The sequence below is a fragment of the Mus pahari genome, chromosome 17 (assembly GCF_900095145.1).
Source record: "Mus pahari chromosome 17, PAHARI_EIJ_v1.1, whole genome shotgun sequence".
NCBI classification, from domain to species: domain Eukaryota; kingdom Metazoa; phylum Chordata; class Mammalia; order Rodentia; family Muridae; genus Mus; species Mus pahari.
This window is the reverse complement of record NC_034606.1, coordinates 54,125,632-54,152,861: the sequence shown is the minus strand read 5'-3', so window position 1 is coordinate 54,152,861 and position 27,230 is coordinate 54,125,632. Positions and strand designations below refer to the sequence as shown.

At 56.2% G+C, this 27,230-nt stretch overlaps 1 protein-coding gene across 3 annotated transcripts; it reads left to right on the top strand.

Moving 5' to 3' along the window:
• Nucleotides 1-197: 197 nt before the first annotated feature.
• Plxnb2 (plexin B2) lies at nucleotides 198-25,644 on the top strand. 3 transcript variants are annotated; one of them, XM_021217212.2, is made up of 38 exons: nucleotides 198-511; nucleotides 10,084-10,133; nucleotides 10,606-10,655; nucleotides 13,266-14,352; nucleotides 14,512-14,694; nucleotides 14,789-14,917; nucleotides 15,319-15,419; nucleotides 15,496-15,622; nucleotides 15,914-16,067; nucleotides 16,770-16,884; nucleotides 16,980-17,088; nucleotides 17,177-17,278; nucleotides 17,865-17,957; nucleotides 18,236-18,317; nucleotides 18,395-18,555; nucleotides 18,654-18,802; nucleotides 18,897-19,008; nucleotides 19,135-19,271; nucleotides 19,404-19,574; nucleotides 19,887-20,019; nucleotides 20,146-20,373; nucleotides 20,470-20,646; nucleotides 20,762-20,901; nucleotides 21,002-21,102; nucleotides 21,257-21,486; nucleotides 21,607-21,788; nucleotides 21,953-22,019; nucleotides 22,096-22,242; nucleotides 22,422-22,578; nucleotides 22,702-22,802; nucleotides 22,918-23,002; nucleotides 23,174-23,328; nucleotides 23,421-23,581; nucleotides 23,680-23,827; nucleotides 23,961-24,025; nucleotides 24,153-24,228; nucleotides 24,620-24,694; nucleotides 24,813-25,644. In XM_021217212.2, the coding sequence occupies exons 4-38, from the start codon at nucleotides 13,279-13,281 to the stop codon at nucleotides 24,915-24,917; spliced, it is 5,532 nt and encodes a 1,843-aa protein (XP_021072871.1). In that variant the 5' UTR covers nucleotides 198-511; nucleotides 10,084-10,133; nucleotides 10,606-10,655; nucleotides 13,266-13,278; the 3' UTR covers nucleotides 24,918-25,644. The 3 variants fall into 3 exon arrangements, with proteins under 3 accessions (XP_021072871.1, XP_021072872.1, XP_029403792.1); XM_021217213.2 differs by lacking the exon at nucleotides 198-511 and adding an exon at nucleotides 7,258-7,421; XM_029547932.1 differs by lacking the exon at nucleotides 198-511 and adding an exon at nucleotides 7,746-7,782 and having other exon boundaries at nucleotides 24,813-25,643.
• The last annotated feature ends 1,586 nt before the right edge of the window (nucleotides 25,645-27,230 follow it).

The window sequence follows — 27,230 nt, the reverse complement described above, 5'->3', positions numbered from 1 at the left end:
CTCCATGAAGACACTTGAGGCCTCGATCTGGCCCAGGCGAAGCCACCCACTAGTGCCGGGCCGCGTGCGCCATTCAGTTCGGCCTGGGGCACTCCCGGGGTGGTGCCCAGCCTGAGAGAACTCCACTGATGACGGGGCAGTGGGAGGTGCGGGGGAAACTGGAGCCGGGAGACCGGACTGCAGCAGGCAGGGAGCGCGGATTGCTACTGGGCGCGAATCTCCAAGCAAAGCGGTGTGCATAAGTGGCTCTGAGCCTAGGGAAACGCGGGGTACGCTAGGGACGCCAGCCGCCCCTCCTTCCCACCCTCTACCCCTTAGTCTCGTCCCTCCCTCTCGCCCGCCCCGTCCTCCCCGCCCTCCTTCTCCCCTGGCGGGGGCGGGGCCGACGGCTCCCGCGCGCTCCGGCCCCTCCTCGGCCACACAAAGGCCCGTCTCCATGGCAGCCGCGCGGGCCGAAGCGCAACGCAGAGCGCGGCCCCGGCGCCATCGAACGACTGCTGCGGAGGAGCAGGTACGGCACTCGGGGACGGGAACTATGGGGGCGTCGCGCAGGCCCAGGCTTCGCGGTCTCCGCCACTCGGCCTCGGCCTGCGCCCCCGGACGCGGGGGTCTTAGGGCAGCGCCGCTGCGCGGAGGGCGACGCGGGCCTGCGTCTTTGCCCGGTGTCTGTCTGTCTTTCCAATCGGCTGGGCCTGGCTGCTCCTGCCTCACAGGTTGGCCGGGATGCTGGGAGACTGGCCTGGCAGTCAGGGTTCCCACGACCCGGTGGAGTTGCACCCGACCCGGTGTAGTTTCAAACCCTCCTTCACGGCCGGCGTCCCTATCGAATCGATGGACCAGAGCGAGTCTTCTCTGTCGTGCTGGACCTCCAGGCCCCAGTTCTCAAGCTAAGCTTGTTCAGACGCCGGGCTCTGCTGGGGCTTTTTTTACAGGGGTGCCCAACCAAAGCAGTCCCCACACCTTCTGGGACAGGGAACAAGAGCCAGAGAGAACCAACACTCAGTAGTAGTACCTGGTGAGGCTCCACGCCTCCCGGCAAGATCTCCGCAAGTTTCTAGTGTAATTCGTTGTTGTGGTGTTTGGAGAGACACTTAGGATTTTAGGGGGCTTAGAACTTGTGGGTGCTTTTACACAGTCCAGTCCTTCACTTCCATATACCTTCTTCAGGGAGATTCATTGCTTCCTCTGTTTCCTGCTGTGTGGCAGGTTTGTGTGTGGGGGGGGTCCTTTCTATCTGGGGTTTTCTGAGCCTAAGAATCCTAGAGTTTCTGGCCACGTCACTTAATTCCTTTTTCTAGTTCCTTGGAGAAAGCAGGAAGGGAGGTCGGGTTGTGGCCACCATGGTTGTGGTGGTCAGAACTGTAGCTGAAGCCAGGTCCCAAAGCCAGTGTCACCACGTTCTGATGAACGGAGGCCCCCGGGGGCCCTCTTTTGCCTTGGGGAGTGCCCCCCCTAATGTCTCTCTCTAATCTGTATTAATGATTTTAAAGCTGAATTTCTCAAACTGCTCACAAACACCTAGGGGGTGGGAGCTGTCAGCTTGATCCCACACCCAGATGCTGTCTTGGTACATAGGGAATGTCATCAGAAAGTTGGACTGTCACTAGCATGAGTCCTTGCTCTTTGGTCAGGAGGTGAGGTTCCTAGGAAGGTAGGGCCAACGCGTGAGTTGTTTTGTGGAATGTGCCAAACCTTATTGTGTTGTATGGAAATTGCTTGAGAAGACTAATCACCGGGTAGACTACAGAGCCTCGGCCACCTAGTCGCTCACACCCTCCCATGAAAGTGGGAAGGCCTGACGACTGGCCAGAGGTTTCTAGCCCCAGGAACTGAGGGAAGTTACTTAGAAAAACAAGAGTTTGGAATGTGAGTTTCCCCCTCCCCCACGGGCTGCCTGCCAAGGAGGAATTATTTTGGATTATCCAGCCGAGTCCAGCGAGTCCAGCTACCCTGAGAGCAGGCTGAAGCAGAAGGGGAGGCTGAAGCAGCCATGGGAGAGGGACCCACTTCCGGGCTGAGTTGAGAACCCCAGGAGGGCGGGGTTGAGAACTCCAGGAGGGCGGGGCTGGCAAGTCCAGGCAGCTCCACCACCTCGCTCCCTTGGCTGCTCAGACCAGTCAGGAGCGGTGTAGGAGGGCATGTGTCACCTTGGGTTGGAGAAGGACCTCAAGGTCGGCTCCTTTGTTGGCCCTGCCCAACCTGGAATATGCCCAGGCTCCTCTGAGAAAGCTTGTGGGGGAGGAAGTACTTTAGATCTATCTGGACGACTCGGTTCACTTCCCAAAGCCATTCCTACTATGTTTAAGGATACCTTGGATGAGTCACACTCCTGGCAGAGATCCCTAAGGAAGCACATCCCCGAGGGCTTACTGGGACTGAACCGCAGGCTACCTTCTCGCCTTCTCACCGACCAGAGTCTCACTGAGGGGCTGCCCCCCCCCCCATTGGGATGCGATACTGGTCAGGACATCCCACAGGTGGACAGATAGAGGACCCTACGAGAAGCCGCTGGGTTGTTCCTGGGTTGGCTCCAGGGGCTTATGGCTTACCCCGGAGCCTGCATGGAGAGCACACTGGGAGAGAGAGCCCACAGCTGATGCTCAAGAGCAGGAAGCCTAGGGACTTGGCCCTGGCCCCTGCTAGTGGAGCAGAAGAGATTGGATTGGAAGGGATTGAGCTGGGCTGGGCTGGCAGCCCACAGTGGTGTCCATATGTCACATGTCCCCCCTACCAGATCTGTAGCTATTCTAGAACATCCCCAATGTTATGTCTTCGTCCCAGTACCTCTCCTGATGGTTACTACTACTGGCTCTTCAGGGATGCTGGACCCTTGCCTAAGGGTCACCGGTGGAAGGATCTTCTAGCACTATCCCTTGCTTGTCACTACGTGCATATCTCTGTGTCATAGAGGACTGTCACCCTGCCATTGGACACTCCTTACATCCCCTCCAATCCTCTTGTTGCTTCCTGTGTCTGGCCTTGTTCTTGATATTCCGGGGTAAGTGTTTTGTCCCTGTCGAGGGCCTCTTGTAAAAGGATTGACTTGGTGAGGACAAGGAGGAAAGTTGATTGGAACTCCAACCAAGGCTTGGCAGTCCGGGCTCTGGCTAGCTTGTGGATAGGACTGAGGCTGCCCCTACTAGCTTCACCACCCGCATGTGCCAAGCCAGCCATTGGGTGATTAGATAGGGGGTAAGAGTTGGGTAACCCCCTGCACACTAATGGCTGTTTGTGTTTAGGGTGGGGCTGTGGGTGGGGCCGGGCTGGGTTCTGACTAATTATAGACTGGGAAGGGCTGAAGTGTGTGTGTGTGTGTGTGTGTGTGTGTGTGTTGGGGGGGGGGAGGTCGGAATAGAGTAGAAGGAGCTAATGCCCCCGCTCCTCTCCTCTTCCCAGACCTCATGTGACTCCTCTTTCTTCCTCTCCATGGTTTCACATCCCCTGATACAAGCGTCTTCTCCCTGCCCCCCAGCTGAGTGAGTCTAACGCTACCCTCTGTTGACATAGCAAGGACTCTGCCCTCCTCTGAGCTCTCTGACTACAGGCACTGCCTCTGGAACACCCCAGTGACCCTCCTACGCTGTTAGAGCATCTAAAAGGATAGGAGGGGGCCCCTGCTCTCCTGTACCCGAATCCAGAGGGGTCTTCCTTCCCCTGAAATTCATGAACCCATGACAGTGATTGGGCTTAACTCCCAGACAGAGTCCAGGAAGTCGAGGGTGGTGAACTCTCTTTAGAGCAGGTCTGATCCAACCTCACAGAGACAATCTTGTCTTAGGGAAGAGCCCAAAGCTGGCCCAGACTTGGAGCTGGTAGCACTATTTCCTGTCTTTTGTCATTCTCTGGTCCCGCCTCTAGCCCAGTGTCGTCCCCTCCCCCCAGCCTGGCTCTTCGCCTTCCTCTAGGCTGGCAGCCTTCCCTGGGGTGTCCCCAAGGACTGGCTGAGTTCACACCTGAGCTGCCTGGGGGTCCCAGTGGACACACAGAAGGGGCTCAACCTGGATTGGGACACTGTGCCTGGGGCCAGGGCTGGGCTTGGTGTCCATCCCCTCTTTCTTCCTCATCTCCCTCAGGTCCCTGGACTTGAGAAACCCAGCAGTTCCCCATTCTGATGCCAGCTGGGTTCTGGCTCCAAGACTTAAGGACAGGAAAGGGGAAAGGGGTAGGCCCCAGGGGCATAGCCTTAGTGCTAACTCCAGCTCTGCCTGCAGCTCAGCAGCCTGATCACAGGGGTGTGTCCTGTCTGGACACAGGGATCAGGCAATTAATTGGTGGGGTATGTGTGTGTGTGTGTGTGTGTGTGTGTGTGTGTGTGTGTGTGTGTGTGTGTTATTCTGGCACAGCTGGTCAGTAGTTCCCCTGAGGCAGAATCCTTGGTGAAAAAGAAAGGAAACAGCTTTGATGTTGGTCTTTCAGGTAGTTACCTGTATCAAGACAGCTCAAGGAGCTCATCAGGGACTGCGTAAGAGGGTCTCCTGTGTGCGCAGCTAGCTAGAGCTCTTTCAACACAGAGCTGCTCTTATCTGTGGCCTCTGAACCAGCATTCCACCTGTGTGGTACTGCATCAGTCCATCTGTGGAACTGAGGGGTTCACGCCAAAGGTCTGGGGGATGCATTAGAAACCTATTAAGTTTTTTTTTTTTTTTCTTTTGTGATTTTTGAGACAGGATTTCTCTGTGTAGCCCAGGCTGGCCTCAAACTCACAGAGTTGTGCACCACCGCCTGCTAGGAACCTATTTATTCAGGAAGAACACCTCTGTTCCCTTTGGTGCCACCCCATGTGTGGAAGTTTTCCTTGGGCCATTTTGGAGTTCCTCGGTCAATGGAAGAAGGTTCTGTAGGCAGCATGGGTGACTGTGGTTAAGTGGGTGTTCTGGGATTGACACATGGCCCATTGGGACTGTCACTTCATCCTCAAGGGCTCTCTATAACCTTTAACCTGGGCAGGCTCCTAGGACAGCTCCAGCCCAGGGTGTGGGTGTGTGTTGGGAGGAACCAGGTGGCATTCGTGCGGTTCAGAAGCTGAGGGCTCTCTGCCCTCTTGATAGATAGCAGCCACCTTGGGACACAGAGTAGAACCTGCTTTTGGTCATACTCCACTCCATCATCACGGACTTGATACCAGGGAACCTGCCCAGCAAGTAGGAAAAAACTATTTTAAATTGAGCTGGGAAATCTGCCAGGAGTGAGGGGTGGCAGGCAGAAAAGAAGGGGCTCTAGACTGACCCGCTCACTCTACCGGCCTCAGAAATAGTTCCCTAGGCTGGCCTCAGGAGTGGGAGGTCCAGCCTCCCTGCCTCCACCTAATGTCAGGTCTGATTTGGAGTATCACCCTGGGAGGCCTCAGGGCCACAAACCTATGTCAGGATTGGGGAAGGATCAAGGCGGCACCTCCCTTGCCCAAGGAGTGCTGCTCCCTGGAACACGCCTCTTCCTGGTGTATCCTGTAGACTTCTAGAGGGACTCCAGGGGGAGTCTGGTGTGTCCCGCTTCTCACCAAACAGGAAAGAACTGGGTCTAGGGGCTCCATACATACCTTCCACTCTGAGCTGGGCATTTCCTCACTGGAAAACCCCCCGGCTATCTTCCCTCCTAAGTTTGCCTTGTGTGTCACTTGGACGCCGGGCGGGCACTGCTCACCATGTCGCACTCAGACTCTTCCCAGCACTCCATAAAGCACCATGCACCTGCTAGGTACTTAATGTGGATGGAAGACTCACCTATGAAGAGCCATCCCTCAAGGCCAGCCCCTGCCCTCCCAGCTCCAACAGATCTCTTCGGACATCCTGGGATGACCCAGTATTGGGACCTTTGTGTACTCACCGTTTCAAAGCCCCTGATAGCTCATGCTTGGGAATTGATTCTAGGTGTTGGGGCAAGACCTTCCTGCCAGCAAGAATCTGGCAACATCATGGACATGTGTGTGCCTGTACATGTGTGGTCATGTGTGAGTGGTGGCTGGCACCCGGGCTTGGCAAGGTGCCCTAAGCTAATTGCAGGGTTCAACTGTGATGGGGGAGGAGGGGCTGGGGTGACCGATGAGACACTGACAAGCTGACAGGGAGATTACAGGCCTTGTAGGCTCCTCGCTCACTTGGGCCCTCACCCATCCGCCCCCATGCCACGGAATCGCACCCCCTTCCCCCACTGCTGCTGAATCCCTGGGGTAGGGACTCTGTGGAACTGGTTCTGAGCAAGCTGCAGCCTCCATGAACAGCATCTAGCCGGTTCCTGGGTGAGCTGGGAAAAGGAGAGAAGAGGTGTAGTAGGTGGGGCAGGAGTGGAGAAAGGTGGGCGAGGAAGGCAAATGTGGTAACAGCAGCTCAGGGTCCTCAAGTCCCCATAGAAGCCTTCCTGTGGCTGGCATCTGTCTGACCGTTCCCCATCCCAGTGAGCTGACTGTGATGATAGTAACAGGACCCATTTGTACCTTCCCTTTGTGTGCTGGGTTTGGGGGTGGAGGTCAAAGGGATGGCCCTCCAGGAGCACAGTAAGTCGACAGAGGGTGACTTGTTGCAAAATGATGAATCTGGAGGCTGGCGGTGTAGACATGTAAAGAGGGGAGGAGATTCTAGAATGGGTGGGGTACAGCGGTCCCCAGGCAGGACACTGGTAGTTGGGTCTTTAGAGGGATGGGGAAATATTGGTGACAGGGAGGCCTGCCAGCTCAAAGGTTCACAGTATGGGGCACTCACCCTAAGTTCCCTACAATACACATAGGCCACAGCTGGTTCTGAGGGAAGAGAAGGCTTAGGAAAGTCCTTCGGTGTTGACAGGTTAGCTCAGAGCCAGGGCCAGATATGGAGATTCTGGGTGATCAAGCCTCCGACGGAGAGGTGGCTTGGATGCACCCTAGGGGGAGAGGGAACGCAAGCAGACAATCTGCGCTGGGCTGACCCAGAACCTGGAATGGCGGGTAGGATAGGCAGGGTGATCTAGGGGGTTGGGGCCGCTGGGGAAAGGCCGCAGTCACCTGGGAGGTGTCCTTGTTCGGAACCTTGACTCAGGTTAGCACATCATCCTTTCTCTAGAGCCCCACCCCTGCTCCAGGTCAGGTGGCGCAGTTTCCTTAGGGCTGGGTCTTCCCTCCAGGAGTCTGGGCGGATATCCCCGTGGTCTAGCCCGAGGCTGCTTGAAGGCAAGGTCGTGCCTGTTTTGCTGACCAAGGGGGGCCAAGGCCTGGGACTGACCCTGGGCAGGGGCGGAGCTATATACAGTGGGGGCGGAGCCGCGCTTGCTTTCCTTCCTGGCTGGAAGGACTTAGGTAGGTAATGGCCGGTCCTGCTTTCGACTGTTTCTGATACCAGGTTAGCACCGCTAGGAAACGGCTCTTGACTCATGACAGTTGCCTCTGCTGTCATTGTCACCCGAGGTTGGCCTCCCTCCCACCTGCCCATCGCCTTGTGAGCTTCCTTGACCTGGTGAGGCTCGCGCCAAAAGCTCAGTCCACGTGTTCCCTCTAGGTGTGCGCTGGGGTGCAGGGCCAAAATGTGGAAGCAGACCTGAATAGAGCGCGGGGGGCGGGGAGGGGGGCATCCCTAGGTTTCAGGACCGTGGGCGTGGCCAGGTCCCTAGGGGAGCTTCGACCGCGCGTCCTCGCCCACCTCTGGGGTCCGCCTCCGGTGCAGTTCCCAGGTAACCGTCTTGCGATCCCGGAGGAGTCTGGCGGAAACGGCGCTGAGGGGGGTGGAGGGCCCTGTCTATGAGGAAAGAGGCCAGGGCTGGCTCCGGGGTGCGGGGACTGACCCAGCCTCCTGAACTGTACTCTGACCAGGTTGCCAGGTGGGTGGAGCTGGGTCGGCGGGCACAGGCCGTGTCCCCCTCGGGGTCTTCTATGCGATCACCGCGTCGGTTCCACGTACGATCCGGTCTCTGTGGCTGCGGTGCTCCGAGAGACGTCGGGCTCCGCACAGACCCTTGCCGCAGCCCCTCCCTCAGGCTTGTTTTGAAAACAGCGGAGGCTTGGATTTGCGGGCGCCGCGGCCTGTTTTGTCTCTTCTGATTTGTTTAACGCTCGCAGCTAATTGCAGATTTTCGTAGCCTTCCGAGAGAGGACGCCCCGCCTCATGGCTGCCAGCTGCGGCGGGGGAGGGGTAGCTTCGCTTTCTCTGAGGCCCAGGGCCCCGGAGTGTGGTCCGCTGTTCAGGCGCCCCTGTCCGGTCCCGAGGGTGGTGCAGTTCCCACCCTACTTGTTAGAATTCCGGCTTTGGTGGAAATCGTTTCTTTTTCTCCCTGCCAATCCCTAGTGTCTCTGGTTTGCTGTCTTGGTCCCTGGAGGGACCGAAGCTCAGCTCTCCTGTTGGACCACACTGCCTCGGGGTTGATTTGATCTGAGCCTTAAAAAGCCGTTTGTACTAAGAATATTGAGAGGAAAGGAACCCCGGCTCTATCTGACCCTGACCTGTGAGGCTGTTTTAGAGTTGGGGAACTCAAACTGGCTGCCTGCTGTCTCTGTGTCATCGTACCCCTCCAGCCCCCATCCAGCCCCCACACCCCTCACCCCGGAATCGGCATCAAGCGAGCCTAGGGCCGCAAGAGGAACCTAAAGAAGAAGGCCTCAGGGCATCCAGCTGACCAGGGGCTTTTGTTGCTTTCCGAACAGTCCAGTCCAGGATGTACAAGGGACTCACCCCCCCCCCCCCCCCGTTGACCCTCAGAATTCTGGCTGAGGCGAGGCTGTTAAGATTCAGACCTAAGAGCTGCTGGCGCAGACTCTCTTCAGTCCTCACGCTGCTTTCCCTTTGGTCGCCCCCAGCCTCGTCCCTGAGTCCCACCAAGGAGTTCCCCCTAGAGAAGATCATAGAGGATGGGCTACTGTGGTCAGGATGCTGAGGATAAAGAGTTGCTCAGCCTTCTGAAGTTGGGTATTATTATCATACCCAACATGCATATGGGAAAATCCGCACAGAGCAGCTTTGTAAGTGGCCCATGTAACTCTGCCAGAAAGAGGCAGGGCTGGATTTGAACCAGAGTAGTGTGCTCTTGAAGTCAATTTACTAGTAGGGAGTTCTTGAAGACAAAGAACTCTGTTTCGAGTTCTTTGTCTGGGCTGGGGGAGGGGGAGTCACTCCTAGGAGACAGAGATGGCTGGTTGGGAACATTAGCCCAAGAAGGTGGTGACATTAGTTTCACATCTAAGAAGTGTTAGCCCAGAGGATCCTGATAGAGGAAACAACAGCTGGCCAGTGGACCCTGGTTGGTCAGTGGAAGGTTCATCAGACCTTTCTGAAGTGTGTATGGCAAGTTGCCTAGAAGAGGCCAGCCTCCTTCGGCTTTCCCTTCAAGAGACTCCTAAGAGGGAACTGGGACCTAGATGATCTGCTTTGAGAAGTCTGGAGCTGGAGGAAGCTGGGGCCCCAGAGGAAGCTAGAGCAGCCCCCAGGCACAGAGAGGTTGCAAGTGAATTCTCAGGGGGCTGACACTGTCCTGTGGTTTGCCTGCTGTGTCTGAAGAAGAACATTCTGCGGTTGGGTCACATCAGCAAAACCTGTGTGTGGGGGTGCCAAAAAAGATGCCCTCTGCTCCGTGCAGCCTCTTGTAGGGGCTGGAGACACTGCAGTGCAGGGCCTGATAGTCTACTTGGATTCGCCATAGGTCCAGGCGTGGGTCAGCTCTCTGAGGAAATACGCCAGCAGAAAGAGACAAGCAGAGGTTAGAGGTGGACAGCGCCTGGAAGATGTGGTGTCTGTCCTATGGCTTTGTGTACCTTACTCCCTGCCCCCAAACTTCCAAGAGTTTTCAGGTTGGGTTGAGGGCTTTGAGAACCAGGATCCACCTGGGGGAGGTGGGTTCTTAGTAGGTTGCCACAGACCCTTTGCCAAGCAGTCTGGTCCCCCACCCTCACCCCTGGGGTATTCTCTGGCTTTCACCTGGGTAAGTTGCTAAATTGTTGCGTCAGTTTAACAAACCTGCTAAAGTGTTCCTCTTTGCTTCCCCTTGAGCCTACCAAGGACCACTTCAATGAGAAGGGATATTATAGGAAGATCTGCCAGGTGTTACAGTGTAACAGACTTTTCATGAATGAGTTCGGTTCATCCTTAGAAACCCGAGTGTTAATTTACTGTTACTGTGTTCATTTTGCAGATGGGGAAATGAGCCACAGAGACATTAACTTGCCCAAGGTCACACAGCTAGTAAGTAGAGTTGCCCTGTTGTGGATTTGTATGGTTTTCAGAAGGCAGTTACGCATAGAGTGGAGTGTGTGTGTGTGTGTGTGTGTGTGTGTGTGTTGTTTTTCCAGAAAGGGTTTCTCTGTGGTTGGCCTGGAACTCAATCTGTAGATCAGGTTGGCCTTGAACTAAGATCCCCTAGCCTCTGCCTCCTGTGTGCTGTGCCACACCACTTAGCTACACTTCTAGTTTTAAAGAGCAGATAGTACCTTAGACTTTCAATGAAAAGAGCTGCCTACTTCTGAGCAGATGAGAAAGTAGCATGACTTGCTTATGTTTCTGGGGTGAATGTGCTTGCTTTAGAAGCTGGGGCTAGACTCCTGGGAGTGTCTAAAGGAAGGTCCTCATCAGGAGTAAGAGGATAGATAGGGATAGGTGGCATCAGGACAGCCACCCAAAACGACTGACTGTGCTCTGTCTCTCTTTTGTCTCCTAGCGAGTCCTGATGCCAGCCTAAAACAGAGACGGGGGACCATCGGAGCCTTGGTGAGTCCATGGGATAAGCCGGGAAGTGCTGGAAATCACAGTGGGACGCCGAGGCTGTACCACACTACCTATGTGGCTTCTTGGATGTATAGCTCCAAACTTGAGCCAGCATAAGGCTGACTGGTACCCCTGAGGAAATCCCCACCAGCCAGGCAAACAGGGGTCCTGGACCTAGTCCAAAACAGGAAGTTCCTCCACTTGCCCTCCCATTCCAGGAACATCAGCAGCAGGAAGCTTTAGCTGGCTGTGCCTGGCGCCTCCAGCCCTCGCTGCCAGAGCACCACAGAGGTCAGGTGCTCTTTGCTCCTGAGCCTGGACAAACAGGTCACTCAAGGCCTTGTTTGTTCAGGAAGTAGAAGGGAGCTGCCACCTACGGCGCACGACCCAGGTCCCTTTTATCACCCAGAAGACACTGGGACCAGAGCGTCTTTATCCCACTGTGGTTATCTGGGTACGTGGGAGTGCTTGAAGATGGAAGTCAAAGTATTATATGTGCCGGGCAAGTATTAAGCCACTGAGCTACACCCCAGCCTCAGGTGTGTGAGCCCGTGGAGTTCAATCAAGTTACTGGTGACCAGATGTCTGGAAAGTTTCCCTCCTAGAATCCTACACCCCTGGGTGAGCTTCAAGCTCCAGGAGGAGGTGGCCAGTCTCCTGCCAGAAATTAAATGGAGAGAAGCCCACCTGGCAGATTTCCTAGGAAGGCCCCTCCCTGGAGGGCAGTTGGAGAAGGTGCCATTATGGGTCCAGTGGACGTTTAGAGGGGGTCTCCTGACTGGTTAGCTCCAGGTTCAAGCCTTGGGCTTAGATACCAGGAGAAGTCAGGGGCGGAGGCTGGCACAACCACACGTAAGCGGGTGACTGGTTAGGTTTCAGCTGTGCTGAGACTGTAGCTCCGCCCACGCCCACGCCTCACCCCCTTCCACCCCCTCCTGGCTGGGAACATTCCATTCATTCTCTGCTCCTGGTTGCTGACAAGCTGCAGTGATTTGGGTGAGTTAGAGAGAGCTGTGAGCTACATCCCTAAGCCCGGAACAAGCTGGCCTGGAGGTCAGGCCTTGCTGTAGTGCCCTGTAGGGAGTGGACTTGCATGGAAGAAGGCTGAGATGGACATTGATTAGTGGACCACAGGATTATTTCCATGGAGGTGGAGTTTGGCTGCTTCTCCAGGCTCTTGGGTGGAGCCTTGGAATCTCAGACTGGGTTGGGCACACGGTCTAAGTTGGGGTCTTAAAGGGCTTGTGAAGTCTTCCTGTGTCTAACTGAAGTCACTGTCTCCTCCCTGACCTCATCTCCTCACGAGGTCCTTGCCCTGGGCTTCACCACACTTTATACTGCAAATGTGCCTTCTCTTCGGTTGCTGCTACCTCCGAGGCCTGAGGAGGCTAAAGAGGGGACAGACCAGAAATGGAGGGCAGCTGGAGAGCTGCAGGGCCCCTGAGAAAAAGCCACGACCTCGTTCCAGCACGCCCGCCCGTCTTTAGCCGCATGCTCGCCCATCTTTACCTGCATGCCTGCCCGTCTTTACCCGCATGCCCGCCTGTTTTTACCCACAGTTCAGCTTGCTTTGCCTTTCTTGGCAACAGGCAGCAGAGTCCTCCTGTTCTGTAGGAGAGGTATACCGGCTAGGAATTCTCAAAAAGAGAGTAAATGTAGTGGTTGGAGGTAGGACAGCACCCCAGCCCCACCCATCCAGGCTGCCTTTAGGCAAGTCAGTTCTTCTCTGTGACGTTCCTTCATCTATAACTGGAAAGTTACAGAGCCTGGGGAGTGTGAACCTGGAATCGCTTTATGTTGAAATTGTAATTGTTTATGGAGAACAAGGGATGTTTGAGGTGATATTTAAAGTCGTCTTTTTTTTTTTTTAATTTAAATTTATTTTATGCCATGGGTGTTTTGTTGGCATGAAGTATCTATGGGCGCCTGCTCCCTGTGGAGGCTAAAAAAGGTGTTAGATTCACTAGGGCTAGAGTTACAGATGGTTATGAGATGCCATGTAGGTGCTGGGAATTGAACCCAGGTCTTCCGATTGGACTTCTGACCCAGGCTCCTAGATAGAATATGTACCCACATGTCTTACACACACACACACACACACACACACACACACACACACACACAGGCTCTTAGTGCATGTATCCACCTCTCTCTCTCTCTCTCTCTCTCTCTCTCTCTCTCTCTCTCTCTCTCTCTCGTGCATGCATGCACATAACTCTGAACTGGTAGACTTAGAGCTGCTGACCCCGCCCAGCAGGCAGCAAATGGAGAGGGTGAAATGGAGGTGGGGCCATCTTGTACCAAGGAGCTCTGGAGGTGGGCATGAATAGACTGTGCTTACCTGGGTCATGTGCAAAGGGTCATCATTTGCAGCTCTGGCATCAAGCAGGATGAATCTACATGTCCACAAGTCTGCCCGTTTGCACCCTGAGACCACCTATAGCTTCTTGAGAGGAGTCCGTAGGAATAGCTAGGAGTCTTCCTAGAGCGATGGATACCTTAGCTCTGGGAAAGGGATTATGTCCCTCTCTAGCCTGTATTTCCGACACTCAGGGCAGGGCCTGAATGAGGAGAAGCCTCGGCTTATCTGGCCCTTATTGTCTCTCCCCACAGAGTTCTGAGGGCAATGGCTCTATCGCTCTGGGCCCTGACCTTTCTAGGTCTCACGGGCCTAGGGTTGAGCCTGAGGTCCCGAAAGCCAGAGAGTTTCCGCAGTGAGACAGAGCTGAACCACCTGGTTGTGGATGAGGTCACAGGTGTGGTGTATGTCGGGGCAGTGAACGCGCTCTACCAGCTGAGCGCTGACCTGCATGTCCAGCAGCATGTGGTCACAGGCCCCTTCATGGATAACAAGAAGTGCACACCGCCCATCGAGGCCAGCCAGTGCCACGAAGCCGTGCTCACCGACAACTTCAACCAGCTGCTGCTGCTCGACCCACCCGGGAAACGCCTGGTGGAGTGTGGCAGCCTCTTCAAGGGCATCTGTGCCCTGCGTGCCATGAGCAACATCTCCGTGCGCCTCTTCTACGAGGACGGCAGCGGCGAGAAGTCCTTTGTGGCCAGCAACGACGAGAGAGTGGCCACGGTGGGGCTGGTGACCTCCACGCGCCCCGACGGCGAGCGCGTGCTGTTTGTGGGCAAAGGCAACGGGCCGCACGACAACGGTATCATCGTGAGCACCCGCCTGCTGGACAGGGCTGAGGGCCGGGAGGCCTTTGAGGCCTATTCTGACCACACCACCTTCAAGGCTGGCTACCTGTCCACGAATACTCAGCAGTTTGTCGCAGCCTTTGAGGATGACTTCTACATCTTCTTCGTCTTCAACCAGCAAGACAAGCATCCTGCTAAGAACCGCACGCTGCTGGCACGCATGTGCAAGGACGACCCCTCCTACTATTCCTATGTGGAGATGGACCTGCAGTGTCAGGATCCCAGTGACCCCCAAGACTCTGCCTTTGGCACCTGCCTAGCCGCTTCTGTAGCCACATCGGGTGCTGGCAGAGCACTCTACGCTGTCTTCAGCAGAGATGGCCGGAGCACTGGGGGACCTGGCGCGGGCCTCTGTGTGTTTCCACTGGATAAAGTCCGTGAGCAGATAGAAGCCAGCCGTAACGCCTGCTACACAGGTGCCCGAGAGGCAGGCCGTGCTATCTTCTACAAGCCCTTCCACGGAGACATCCAGTGTGGCGGCCATCTGATAGTACGTGTCTTGCCTGTTCATAGCCATAGGTGTATGTTTCCCCCCTCGAGTGTCAGTAGATTCGTGTTGTGGAGGATAGGGTCTGACTCCTATAGCTTGGAGCCCTAGTAGGGAAAAGCCTAGGAGACGGGGGACCGGTCCTGATGCTGTGATCCACAGGGTGCCAGCGAGAGCTTCCCATGTGGCTCAGAGCATCTGCCCTATCCGCTGGGCAGTCGTGACGGACTCGTCGCCACAGCCGTGCTCCACCGCGGGGGCCTGAATCTGACAGCAGTGACAGTAACTGCCGAGAATGACCATACTGTCGCGTTCCTGGGCACCTCGGATGGCCGGATCCTTAAGGTACTGGCTGAGGCAGAGAAGTTCCAGGAGGGGCCAGTGAGCCATGACGCCCCCCCCCCCCCCCCGTTCTCATGGACTGTCTTGCTGTTGGCAGGTGTACCTTGCTCCAGATGGCACTTCTGCAGAGTACGGTTCTATCCCGGTAGACATCAATAAGAAAATCAAGCAGGACCTGGCACTGTCTGGAAACCTGTCCAGTCTGTATGCTATGACCCAGGAAAAGGTCAGCCTAAAGATGGCTCCAGGAGGCCCTTGGGAAACAGGCCCAGGGGATACGCTGGGCCTCGCTTTGGTTGGGCAGAGTCTGGGCTCCTGTCTCTGAGGCTTCATAGCACCATTGCTGTCTTCCCAAGGGTTTTATTTTGGGCATTAGGAATTAGAAGTAGGATCTTATGCCTGCCAGGCAAGAGCCACATCACTGAACTACATCCCTAATCTTCTCTCAACAAGGTTCCCTTTTCTGGTCCCGCCCTAAACTTGTAGATGGTTATGAATCCCCACCACCAAGCTGGCCCAGGAGAGTCCCGGCCACTTGTCCCTGAGCAGTCTAGCATGTGAGGTTGGGGGGAGGGGTCTGTGCCTAGTAAGTCCCGTTCCCCCACGGCCCTGCTATCTTACCTCTAGGTATTCCGGCTCCCAGTACAAGAATGCCTGAGCTATGTAACCTGCGCTCAGTGTCGCGACTCCCAAGATCCCTACTGTGGCTGGTGTGTCATCGAGGGCCGGTGAGCAGCCTGTCCTTGCCCCAGTGGCCCGGAGCCCCAAGGAGTACCGGCTGAGAGTGTCCTCTTGTCCTTGCAGATGCACCAGGAAGTCCGAGTGCTCACGGGCCGAGGAAACCGGACACTGGCTGTGGAGCCGGGACAAGTCCTGTGTGGCCATCACCGATGCCTTTCCACGGAATATGAGCCGGCGGGCCCAAGGAGAGGTGCGTGTGACAGGTGGCAGGCTGTGAGTGCTGTGAAGGGCCGGGCGGAGTTCTCCTTACACGGCTGCTGGCTGGGTGCTTAGACAAGCAAGGAAACCCCGGGTTGCCTGGTCCCCGGGCCCACATGAGGCAAAGCAGCAGCCAGGTTCCAGGGATTTTCAGCGGCACGTGCTGAGAGCAGGGCTGGAGGTACTCTTCTAGAAACCTGGCCTTGCCCTCCTTCCCCCTCCAAGACGGAGCAGTGTGGGACTGGGATCAAGGGTCATTGTTTGAGCTGTTCTCCTCCCGCAGGTCCACCTGTCTGTCAGCCCCCTGCCCACCCTGACCGAGGACGATGAGTTACTGTGCCTCTTTGGTGACTCACCACCCCACCCTGCCCGGGTAGAGGACAATACGGTCATCTGTAATTCCCCAAGCAGCATTCCTAGTACACCGCCAGGCCAAGGTGAGACCTCATCCTCCAGCCCCTGGATCCGCACAGCTTCCTTTTCCCTACACATAGCTTTTTCTATGCTCTATCTACTCTCAATTTTTTAGATCACTGAACACTCTGCGTGAGCCAATCCTGGGTGCAGGCTGCTATTGTTGGGGAAGAGAAAAAAAAAAAAAATCCCAACTTCGGTCTTAGACTGAGTCTGAAGGCTGAGCGCTCTGTTCTGGGGAGACCGATTCCCCTGCCAGGTTATTTGCACAGATGTCCCTTCTCACTGCTGTGTCCAGCCTGAGGCAGCTGGAGCTGTCTCCTGAGGCTGAAGGCCTCAATCTGGGCTAAGACAGGTGCTGCGTCCGTCTGTTGTCCCTTGAGCGTTGGGGGTAGCAAGGCTGTGAGGCCATGATGTGACGTGAGCAGGGACCTGGAAGGCCTTCCCACCCAGACTCGGAGGAGCCACTGCCCTCAGCACTTGCAGGAACAGAGAGAGGGTGCGAAAGCAGCCAAGCCCAGGGGAGAAAGATGAGCCCAGCCCTGGGAGCTGACACCAAAGCCCAGATTTGACAAGCAGCAGCAGGCCAGCCGAGCCTAAGGCTGGGGTATCCATATTGTATCTCACGGCCCCAGAATAGACCTCTCGGCTGGGCACCAGGCGAGGCCCAGTTCCACCTTTTTGCTCTAGCTGCCCCTGACCCTATTCCCACCTGTATTCTGCAGACCATGTTGACGTGAGCATCCAGCTCCTCTTAAAAAGTGGCAGTGTCTTCCTCACCTCCCACCAATATCCCTTCTATGACTGTCGAGAGGCCATGAGCCTGGTGGAGAACCTGCCGTGAGTCCTGGCTACCTTGTGAGGTTCCCCACCCCCACCCCCGGGCTCCTCTCATACTTCCAGGCCCCTCTCACCCTGACTGACCCTCCTGCTAGGTGCATCTCTTGTGCTAGCAACCGCTGGACGTGCCAATGGGACCTGCAGTACTACGAGTGTCGGGAGGCTTCGCCCAACCCAGAGGAGGGAATCATACGTGCCCACATGGTGAGCCAGCCACCCAGACAGAACTGTGGTTAGGATGATGGGTCATCATGGGAAATTCCCCCACCTCACCAGCTTTGCTCTCTCTCAGGAGGACAACTGCCCCCAGTTCCTGGCCCCTGACCCTTTGGTCATCCCCATGAACTATGAGACAGAGGTGACCTTCCAGGGCAAGAACCTGGAGACTGTGAAGGTAGAGAAGGCCTGGGGTGAGGTCTAGCTGGTAGGTGGGTCGGGGCTTGCTTGAGGCTCCTTGGTGGGTTCTTTTTCCCATCCTTTACTCCCTCAACCCTTATCACTGCACAGGAGACAGGAAAACAGAGCCCTGAATCTAATTTCTTCCTGTTTGTTTCTTCTTTGCGCATGACTACTAACAAACCACACACCCCGGCCCTCAAACGACCAACATCCACCAGCCCCCACCTTTCAGGGCTCTGGCATTTATATACTCTCCGGAAAGTTCCCAGAATTCCAGGTGTTACACAATCGGAGAAAATATTCCGCGCAGCTGGCAAACTGCCTCTGCTAGAGCACGAGGCAAATCATAGTCAGCTGCTGTGGACAGTCCGAAGCAGCCCCGCATCTGGGACTAAAACGAAAGCACATTCTTATAATATTCCTGTGTGGTTTAAAGAACCAAAATGCCGTCATTGTGGCTACGGAGGGAGGCAACGGGTCTTCAGAGGCACCTGAGCACGGGCCAGACTAGGTGGCGGAGCTTCTGGAGGGCAGAACAGTTAGCCAGCTTGAGTAGAGAATGTTGACTGGACTCTCCACAGGTTTCATCCCTGTATGTGGGCAGTGACCTGCTGAATTTTGAAGAGACTGTGACTATGCATGAGTCAGACACCTTCTCTTTTAGGACCCCAAAGGTACCACTGCTTGTCTTAAGGGCTGGAGGGTAGTGGGTATGACCCCTAGCACTGGAACCTAGCCAGGGTCTTAGCCCTCCTGCCCTGTGCCATGTGGTCTCCAAGCGTCTCTGCCTATGTCCCTGAACATACTCATGGTCCCCTGGTGTGTGTGTCTGACGCTCCCCAGTCCCTGCCTACCTGGCAGCCTTTACTGACTTTGGGCAATCGAGAGATTCCCATGGCTTTTGGTATCAGAGGGACAGGAAGTACAGTTTGTCCCTGTGTGTCCCATGCAGCTATCCCATGACGGCAATGAGACGCTGCCTCTTCACCTGTATGTTAAGTCCTTTAGCAAGAACATTGACAGCAAGCTGCAAGGTAGGTGGGGTCTGGGGAAGGTGGGGGTGGGGGGGGGAGGAACAGAACAACGGCTGACTATCCATCCTCCTCTACAGTGACTCTCTACAACTGCTCCTTTGGCCGCAGTGACTGCAGCCTGTGTCTGGCTGCTGATCCCGCCTACAGGTGTGTGTGGTGTCGCGGGCAGAACAGGTGCGTGTACGAAGCTCTGTGTAGCAACGTCACTTCTGAGTGCCCACCACCAGTCATCACCAGGGTGAGTTTTGTTGCCCGTTTGACCTGTACTACCCTCATCCCTCCCCCTTCACGTTTACCCTCCCGAGCCACTCACGCACCCGGCTCTGCTGATTTCAGATCCAGCCTGAGACAGGCCCGCTGGGTGGGGGCATCCTCGTCACTATCCATGGGTCCAATCTGGGTGTCAAAGCAGATGACGTCAAGAAGATCACTGTGGCTGGCCAGAACTGTGCCTTTGAACCAAGAGGGTACTCTGTATCCACCCGGTGAGTGAACTCCCAGCAGCCTGGGCTCTCAGCAGCTGAACAGATGCAGCAGTGGTAAGGAGCTAGCTGAATGGGTCTGCCTGTCTATCACCAGGATTGTGTGTGCAATTGAGGCTTCGGACACGCCCTTCACGGGAGGCATCATCGAGGTGGATGTTAATGGGAAACTCGGCCACTCACCACCACACGTCCACTTCACCTATCAAGTAAGTGCCTGACTGAGCTATGTGTCCAGCCTCTGCTGCGACCCCAGCAAGTTGGCATCTAACAGTAATCACTCTCCGGTGACCCCTGAGTCCTTGGCCCTAACTATGTGTGTGTGTTGCTCTCAGCAACCCCAGCCTCTCAGCGTGGAGCCACGACAGGGGCCACAGGCAGGTGGCACTACATTGACCATCAATGGCACTCACCTGGACACAGGCTCCAAGGAGGATGTGCGGGTGACACTCAATGGCGTCCCTTGTGAAGTGTATGTGTCGCCCATGGCTGCTGAGCCTGCCTGGCTCCGGGGAGAGGGCAGGAAGACCTGAGTCTGCCTTGTGGGGTGGGGTGGGGGGCAGTAGAAGTGGCTTGATGGACCGACAGGTCCCTCCCACCTTAGGACGAAGTTTGGAGCACAGCTACAATGTGTCACGGGTCAACAGTTGGCTCCAGGCCAGGTGACACTAGAAATCTCCTATGGGGGCTCCAGAGTGCCCAGCCCCGGCATCTTCTTCACCTACTGCGAGAACCCGGTGATACGAGCCTTTGAGCCACTGAGAAGCTTTGTCAGGTGTGGCCTCTCCCCTTTCCTGCCAGTGCCCTCCCCACCCCTGCCCGCTGACCTGTGGAATGTGGCAGAACTGGGCTGGGCAGGCCAGGAGGAGAGATCTTCTGGAAAACCCCACTGCACCCTCATGGGCTTCCTCCTTAGAACTGAGATGGCGGGGTCAGAGCAGGGCCACTTCCCAGACTCGCTTCTCCCTCTGAGGCACATTTACCACCCTGCCATGCCACTTCCTGCCTGGGGTATAACTAGTAAGAGCGGAAACCGGAAGCTGGCTGAGCTGAACTCACTGAAGCATGCCCCTCCCCAACCCCCCAGTGGTGGCCGGAGCATCAATGTCACCGGCCAGGGCTTCAGCCTCATCCAGAAGTTTGCCATGGTTGTCATCGCTGAGCCCTTGCGGTCTTGGAGGCGGCGGCGGCGGGAGGCTGGATCCCTGGAGCCTGTGACGGTCAGTCCTGCCTGGGGGGGTGGGGTGGGGGGCTCAGTTCTAATGGGGACAGGAACAGCTGGGGAGCAGGAGGAAGGAGTAAGATCTTCATCCAACGAGCCTCAAGTTTGGGGACCCTTTCCACAGGTCGAGGGCACAGAGTATGTGTTCTACAACGACACCAAGGTCGTCTTCTTATCTCCTGCTGTCCCCGAAGAACCCGAGGCTTACAACCTCACTGTGCTGATACAGATGGACGGTCATCGTGCCCCACTCAGGACCGAAGCTGGGGTCTTTGAGTATGTGGCAGACCCCACCTTTGAGAACTTCACAGGTGGTGTCAAAAAGCAGGTCAACAAACTCATCCACGCCCGGGTAAGAAGACCCCTACGTGGGGTCCCGGGGTGGGCGGGGCAGGGGCTCACGCTGATCATTCCAACCTCCGTCACCTGTTCCCCCCCCCCCTTCCAGGGAACCAATCTGAACAAAGCCATGACGCTGGAGGAGGCGGAGGCATTTGTGGGTGCTGAGCGTTGCATTATGAAGACGCTGACCGAGACCGACCTGTACTGCGAGCCCCCGGAGGTACAGCCTCCACCCAAGCGGCGGCAGAAGCGAGACACGGCACACAACCTACCCGAGTTCATTGTGCGTGAGAGCGAGAGCGGGAGGGCTGTGGAGGGCCTGGGGAGCCTCTCGGGAGAAGCAGCCACCGCCCACACCTGCCCACACCTGCCTGCGCTGAGCCCTAGCTTCCACACAGGTGAAGTTTGGCTCCCGAGAGTGGGTGCTAGGCCGGGTGGAGTACGACACGCGTGCGAGTGACGTGCCGCTAAGTCTCATCCTACCTCTGGTCATGGTGCCCATGGTGTTTATCATCGTGGTCTCCATCTACTGCTACTGGTGAGTCCCGCCTCCGGTACCACTCCCCTCATCCCTCCCGCATCAGCACTTCTGACCCTCATAGCTGCCTGATACCAGAGAGCCGTTCTATGCCCCACAGGAGGAAGAGCCAGCAGGCCGAGCGAGAGTACGAGAAGATCAAATCCCAGCTGGAGGGTTTAGAGGAGAGCGTGCGCGATCGCTGCAAGAAGGAATTCACAGGTAGGGGCTGCCCCCCCAGTGGGTGGAGCCACAGAGCATCCCTGGATCTTCTAGGCCACCCCTTAGGGCTAGAAACTGCAGGAGGGCCCGGGTTAAGCATAGCAAGAGTAGGTGGCCAAGGGGTGCCTCACTCGGACTTGCATCCCCATCTCAGACCTGATGATCGAGATGGAGGACCAGACGAATGATGTGCACGAGGCGGGTATCCCCACGCTGGACTACAAGACCTACACCGACCGAGTCTTCTTCCTGCCGTCCAAGGATGGTGACAAGGACGTCATGATCACCGGCAAGCTAGACATCCCCGAGTCACGGCGGCCCATTGTGGAGCAAGCCCTCTACCAGTTCTCCAACCTGCTTAATAGCAAGTCCTTCCTCATCAATGTGAGTGGGGGCGGGGAGGGGGGAGGGGTAGGGGTTGTGGGGGGAGTAGGGTTAAGGTGAGGAGAGGGGGGCAAGGCTGCAGCCCAGGTGTTCAGTGCGCCCTCCCCGGCTGCCCCGCAGTTCATCCACACCCTGGAGAATCAGCGTGAGTTCTCAGCCCGGGCCAAGGTCTACTTTGCATCACTGCTGACTGTGGCCCTGCACGGGAAGCTGGAGTACTATACAGACATCATGCGCACGCTCTTCCTGGAGCTCATGGAGCAGTATGTGGTGGCCAAGAACCCCAAGCTAATGCTGCGCAGGTTCGTGGGAATGGCAGGTGGGTGGGGGTGGGGGTATGCTACCTAACCATTCTGGACGATATGCCCACCCACAGGGGCCATAGTGCCCTCTGCTCACACATGCATTGCAGTGGGCTCCTGGAGCCAGCCAGGCCTTGGAGAATGAGGCATTTGTTTACCTTCAGGTCTGAGACAGTGGTGGAGAGGATGCTGTCCAACTGGATGTCCATCTGTCTGTACCAGTACCTCAAGGTGAGCCCGGACCCTAGAGCCGGGGGTGGGTGGAGGGCCAGCCCCGTGCCTCCCACTCACAGTCCCCTTGCTCCAGGACAGTGCAGGGGAGCCCCTCTACAAGCTCTTCAAGGCCATCAAACACCAGGTGGAAAAGGGGCCTGTGGATGCGGTGCAGAAGAAGGCCAAGTACACCCTCAATGACACGGGCCTGCTCGGGGATGATGTTGAGTATGCGCCTCTGGTAAGTTCCCAGAGCCCAACGCCGCGGAGAGGAAGGCAGAGCCAGGAACCTGGACTCCACATCTGAACTCCCGCAGAGTGAAGCCAAACTGTCCTGGGAAGGGGTTTCTGCGATGCAGAGGTAAACGGTCACCAGGGTCTTCCCTCAGCTGGTCCTTCCCATCCTGTGTTCCCTCACAGACAGTGAGCGTGATTGTTCAGGATGAGGGGATCGATGCCATCCCGGTTAAGGTCCTCAACTGCGACACCATCTCTCAGGTCAAAGAGAAGATCATCGATCAGGTGTACCGGACTCAGCCCTGCTCCTGCTGGCCCAAACCGGACAGTGTGGTGCTTGGTGAGTTCCACCTGTCTGGGAGGCCCGTTCCACCTGTCTGGGAGGCCCCGTGTGCCCAGCTCTGTCTGGGAATGGGCAGAGCGTGGCCCCGGGTTCCAGAAACTGAGCTATGCCCTTCTGCAGAATGGCGTCCTGGGTCCACAGCCCAGATTCTGTCTGACTTGGACCTTACCTCCCAGCGGGAGGGCCGGTGGAAACGGATCAACACCCTGATGCACTACAACGTGAGTGCTGTGATCCCTTAGGCAAGCAGTGGTGGTGGGGGGAGTGCCCTAAGCAGGGGGATAGTGCTGAACTCCCCAGTAGGAATATGACCCTCCCTCATGACTCTGTCCTCAGGTCCGGGATGGAGCCACCCTCATCCTGTCTAAGGTGGGAGTCTCCCAGCAGCCAGAAGATAGCCAACAGGACCTGCCAGGAGAGCGTAAGTCTATGCTGTCTTTCTTCTCCTTTTAGTCCCTAAAGGTCTGTGGAGACCTCTCCCTCCCTCTGCTGCCCCCTAGTGGACCCCAGGACCCTGCATACCAAACTTCAGGCCACACCCACCTTGAACTGGGACTGGGTCCCTCAGCTGCCTGCTCCCCCCCCCCCCCAGGCCATGCCCTTCTGGAAGAGGAAAACCGCGTATGGCACTTGGTGCGGCCAACAGATGAGGTAGATGAAGGCAAGTCCAAGCGAGGCAGCATGAAGGAAAAAGAGCGGACCAAGGCCATCACAGAGATCTACCTGACCCGGCTACTCTCCGTCAAGGTAATAGATAACACTCAGTCACAGGAACACATCCCTATACGCTAGTGCCTCCAGTGTGCCCAGGGGTCACACCAAGCCACTGTTCTCCACAGGGCACACTACAGCAGTTTGTGGACAACTTCTTCCAAAGCGTGCTGGCGCCTGGGCACGCAGTGCCACCCGCAGTCAAGTACTTCTTTGATTTCTTGGACGAGCAGGCAGAGAAGCATGACATCCGAGATGAGGATACCATCCATATCTGGAAAACCAATAGGTGAGGCTTCTGCCTGCCCTGTCTCTGCCCTGTCGTCTGCCCCGAGGCCACAGCCCAGCACCTGCCCCTCAACTCCCTTGCCCATTTCCCTGCTGCAGTTTACCACTTCGGTTCTGGGTGAACATCCTGAAGAACCCTCATTTCATCTTTGACGTCCACGTCCATGAAGTGGTGGATGCCTCCCTGTCGGTCATTGCGCAGACCTTCATGGACGCCTGTACTCGCACGGAGCACAAGCTGAGCCGAGTGAGTAAGCCTCCATACTCATAGGCGATAGTGGCCCACGGACACAGGGCCGACTGTCCAGGAAGGGGTGGAGCCTCTGTGAGGACTGAGTGGCTGAGGCTAGCCCAGTGTCAAAAGCTTTCCTCTTCCACAGGACTCTCCCAGCAACAAGCTGTTGTATGCTAAGGAGATCTCTACCTACAAGAAGATGGTGGAGGAGTGAGTGAGGTGGAGGAGGGGCTTGGGAAATCCCTAAGAGACCCCCGGGGTCCAGCACTCCCCCTCCCCCCCTTTTCCCATGCACTCACCTCCTCCTGTTTCCATCCACACCCATCTCCCTCTGCAGCTACTACAAGGGCATCCGACAGATGGTGCAGGTCAGCGACCAGGACATGAATACGCACTTGGCGGAGATTTCCCGGGTAAGGGCCACAGCGCGCAAGAGCAAGGGCGCATGCGCTATTGCCCACTGCGGGAGCTCAGACGCTATGGCGAGAGGAGTGGAGGGTAGCTGAATGGGTGTGGCAAGTAGGTCAGGCAAGCTTGCTGTAACTGAATCTTGAGGAGATGGCGAACACACTTGTATGTGTAGCCACGGAGGCACTTAGAACCCTGGTGCCCGCTATACTGTCTGCTGTTGAGCAGATGCTGCCACGTGCGTGGGCTTGGCACGTGGCCTTACCAGGATGTGATCCTCTTACTGATGTATCTGTGACGGTGCTGCGCGGCCAACACATTGCAGCTTGCTGTTCTATGGGGCTGACCTTGGGGCTCCTATACCCTCTTCACACTGGGTGATACTGTCATCCCTAGGCTCACACAGACTCCCTGAACACACTCGTGGCCCTACACCAGCTCTACCAGTACACACAAAAGTACTACGACGAGGTATGCTCCGGGTCCCCGTGGCGAGATGCAGGACAGCATGCCCACACGTACCCCCAAGCCGGTGATCTGACAGGTTTTCTCTGTGTCCATCTCTACCCCAACCCCCCAACCCCACCAGATCATCAACGCTTTGGAGGAGGACCCTGCAGCCCAAAAGATGCAACTGGCCTTCCGCCTGCAGCAGATTGCCGCCGCGCTTGAGAATAAGGTTACAGACCTCTGACCTTCAATGCTGCCTCGGGATGCAGGTGTGTGGTACCATGGCACTGGGCAGCCCGTTGGCGTGAGGTGGCACTGGCTGTAGCCGGGCTCTTCTCTCTCTCCAGTAGAGGATGCACCAAGGTGTCTGGAGTGGGTGTGGAGAACCCACCTCTTGTAGACTGTAGCGTCTTTCTCCCGAGCAATACTGCCCGGGCGCAGCACCAGCTCCTTCCAATGGCACCAGCAGCGGGTGTTCTCTGTGTTGTCTCCTGAGCAATTCGCAAATGTGCCTTACAAAGCCACTCTGGGCCACTGGGGCCGGTGTAGGCCTGGCCTCCCCTTCCCATGCACCAGCAGCCCAGCCGCCTCAGATACCCTGGGTTTGGTCTGTAGCTCCCACCGCCAGTTCCTGGACTGTAACTGTCTGTCAGATGGAAGGGGAAGAAAAAGCGGTACAATGCCTTCCTGACCTCACCTGGCCCTCCTCATGGGGCGCAGGCACTCCAGGTGGGCTCGAGGGCCATCTCCGGCTCCACCTCTAAGGTCAAGCTGGACGTCAGACGTCGGGGCCCCGGTGGCCGCCAGAGGGACCCAGAAAACTGAGGTCCTCGTCTCAGCTGTTAAACAGGCTGTCCTGGAGGCCCTGCCTGGATCTGGGGGTGCTGGAGCAGCATCTCCCCCCAGGACCACCCACCCTTTTTGTAAATCGTGATTGTAAATCCAATACAGTTGTCTTTTTCACTCTCTGGTTGACTGGGTTTCTCCTTGGGCTGCCTGTCTGTCCTTACTCACCTTTCCCTATCCCTTGGGCCTGAGCTGATCACAGTCTTTTTCTGAATACCAAAATAGGCCCCTGTATGGGACAATCAGGGGACTCACTGGATGGGGATTAGTCTAGGTCTAGCATCTTTGGCTCCAGCAGCCTTTATGCATGCACGTGTGCATACGCATGTGTGCATGCTCACGCACGTGTGCACACACACATACACACACACACACACACGACTTCCCCTCACTGTTTTCACTGGGCTTTTAGGAGTCACATGGCAAGAGTAAGAAAGGTGTGAGTCTTGTGCAAATCGTGTGCATCCCACACTTGTTTCTGTAGATGCTCTTTTCTACCTCGTGGGTTCTGGGGATCAAACACAGGTCATCACGCTTGGTGGCAAGCTCCTATAACCTCTGAACTATCAGGCTGGTCCTTGACATCCGTTTCTAAGGTGTGGTGACACCTTCCAGCACATTTTCTAGGAACATATGTATAAAGATCTTGTAAGTGCTGAGTAACAAGGGGCCTTGAGATCAGCTTCCACTCAGTGCCACAAGATAATCCGAGATGTCGCAGAATCAAAAGTTTATGGCCTGAGAGACAGTGGTGCCATGTATTCCAAGAATCTGTTAGTGTGTGTCTTAATGCAGCTTACAACAGAAATCATTTGGGGGCTTGATTACAGTTTCAGAGGGTTAGTCCATGACCATCATGGTGGGGTGTCTGGTAGCAGGCAGGCATGGTGCTAGAGCACTAGCTGAGAGCTCGTATCTGGTCTGAAAGTTGCAGGCAGAGACAAATAGACTGAGAGAGAGGCTGAGACTGACATGGGCTTTTCTAAGCTCACCCCCAGTGACAAGCCGCCTCCTCCAAGACCATACCTCCTAATCCTTACCAGTTCTCCAACTGGGGACCAAGTGAGGAACAGGAGCTGTTCTCATGCAAACACCACAGTAGGAAAGAAGGTTGTTCCTAATCCCCAGGCACAGAGCAGAGCCCTACCTAGACAGTTCAATAGTGGTAGTGTGAGTTAAAATGAGGTAGTCACACACAATGAGAAAGCCTCACTCATGCTACAAGGCTGTCCTGCAACTTGCTTTGTAGACCAGCTCTGCCTGCCTTTGTCTCTGAGAATTAAAGGTGTGTGCTACCACACCCAGCTCTGAAAGCACTTCTGCAGGGGGCATTGTACTAGGCAGAGTATGGCAGAGTGCCCCAACATCAAGCGGGGTGGATGAGTCTACCCTGGCTGGGCCTCCCATGTTCTCCAGGTACCTACTCAAAGCAGTCTTCCACCACAGGAAGTGAAGTGATCCAGTGTGACTTGGGCTGGATCCAAATGCTGTCTCTGGATCCTGTCCTTCTAAACTATTCCCAGAATGCATTGGTACATCCTATGTTTGGGGAATCCTGCTGTGGCGGGGGTTGGGGGTGGTGTAGAGTCATGATTTATTATGAGCTTCCTCTGCAGCTGGCTTTCCCAAGGAGGGATGCAAGGTCCACAGCCAACATCCCCCAACACGGGCCCCTGAAGTGATGGTCGCTACTGCAATCCCACACAAGGCT

What these genes read in the sequence shown, in the direction of transcription:
- Plxnb2 (XM_021217212.2), top strand. Translation starts at nt 13,279, where the DNA reads ATGGCTCTATCGCTCTGGGCCCTGACCTTTCTAGGTCTCACGGGCCTA. An exon ending in GCAAGTCCTTCCTCATCAAT is followed by an intron (nt 21,487 to 21,606) that starts GTGAGTGGGGGC and finishes GCTGCCCCGCAG; the next exon opens with TTCATCCACACCCTGGAGAA. An exon ending in CCCAAGCTAATGCTGCGCAG is followed by an intron (nt 21,789 to 21,952) that starts GTTCGTGGGAAT and finishes GTTTACCTTCAG; the next exon opens with GTCTGAGACAGTGGTGGAGA.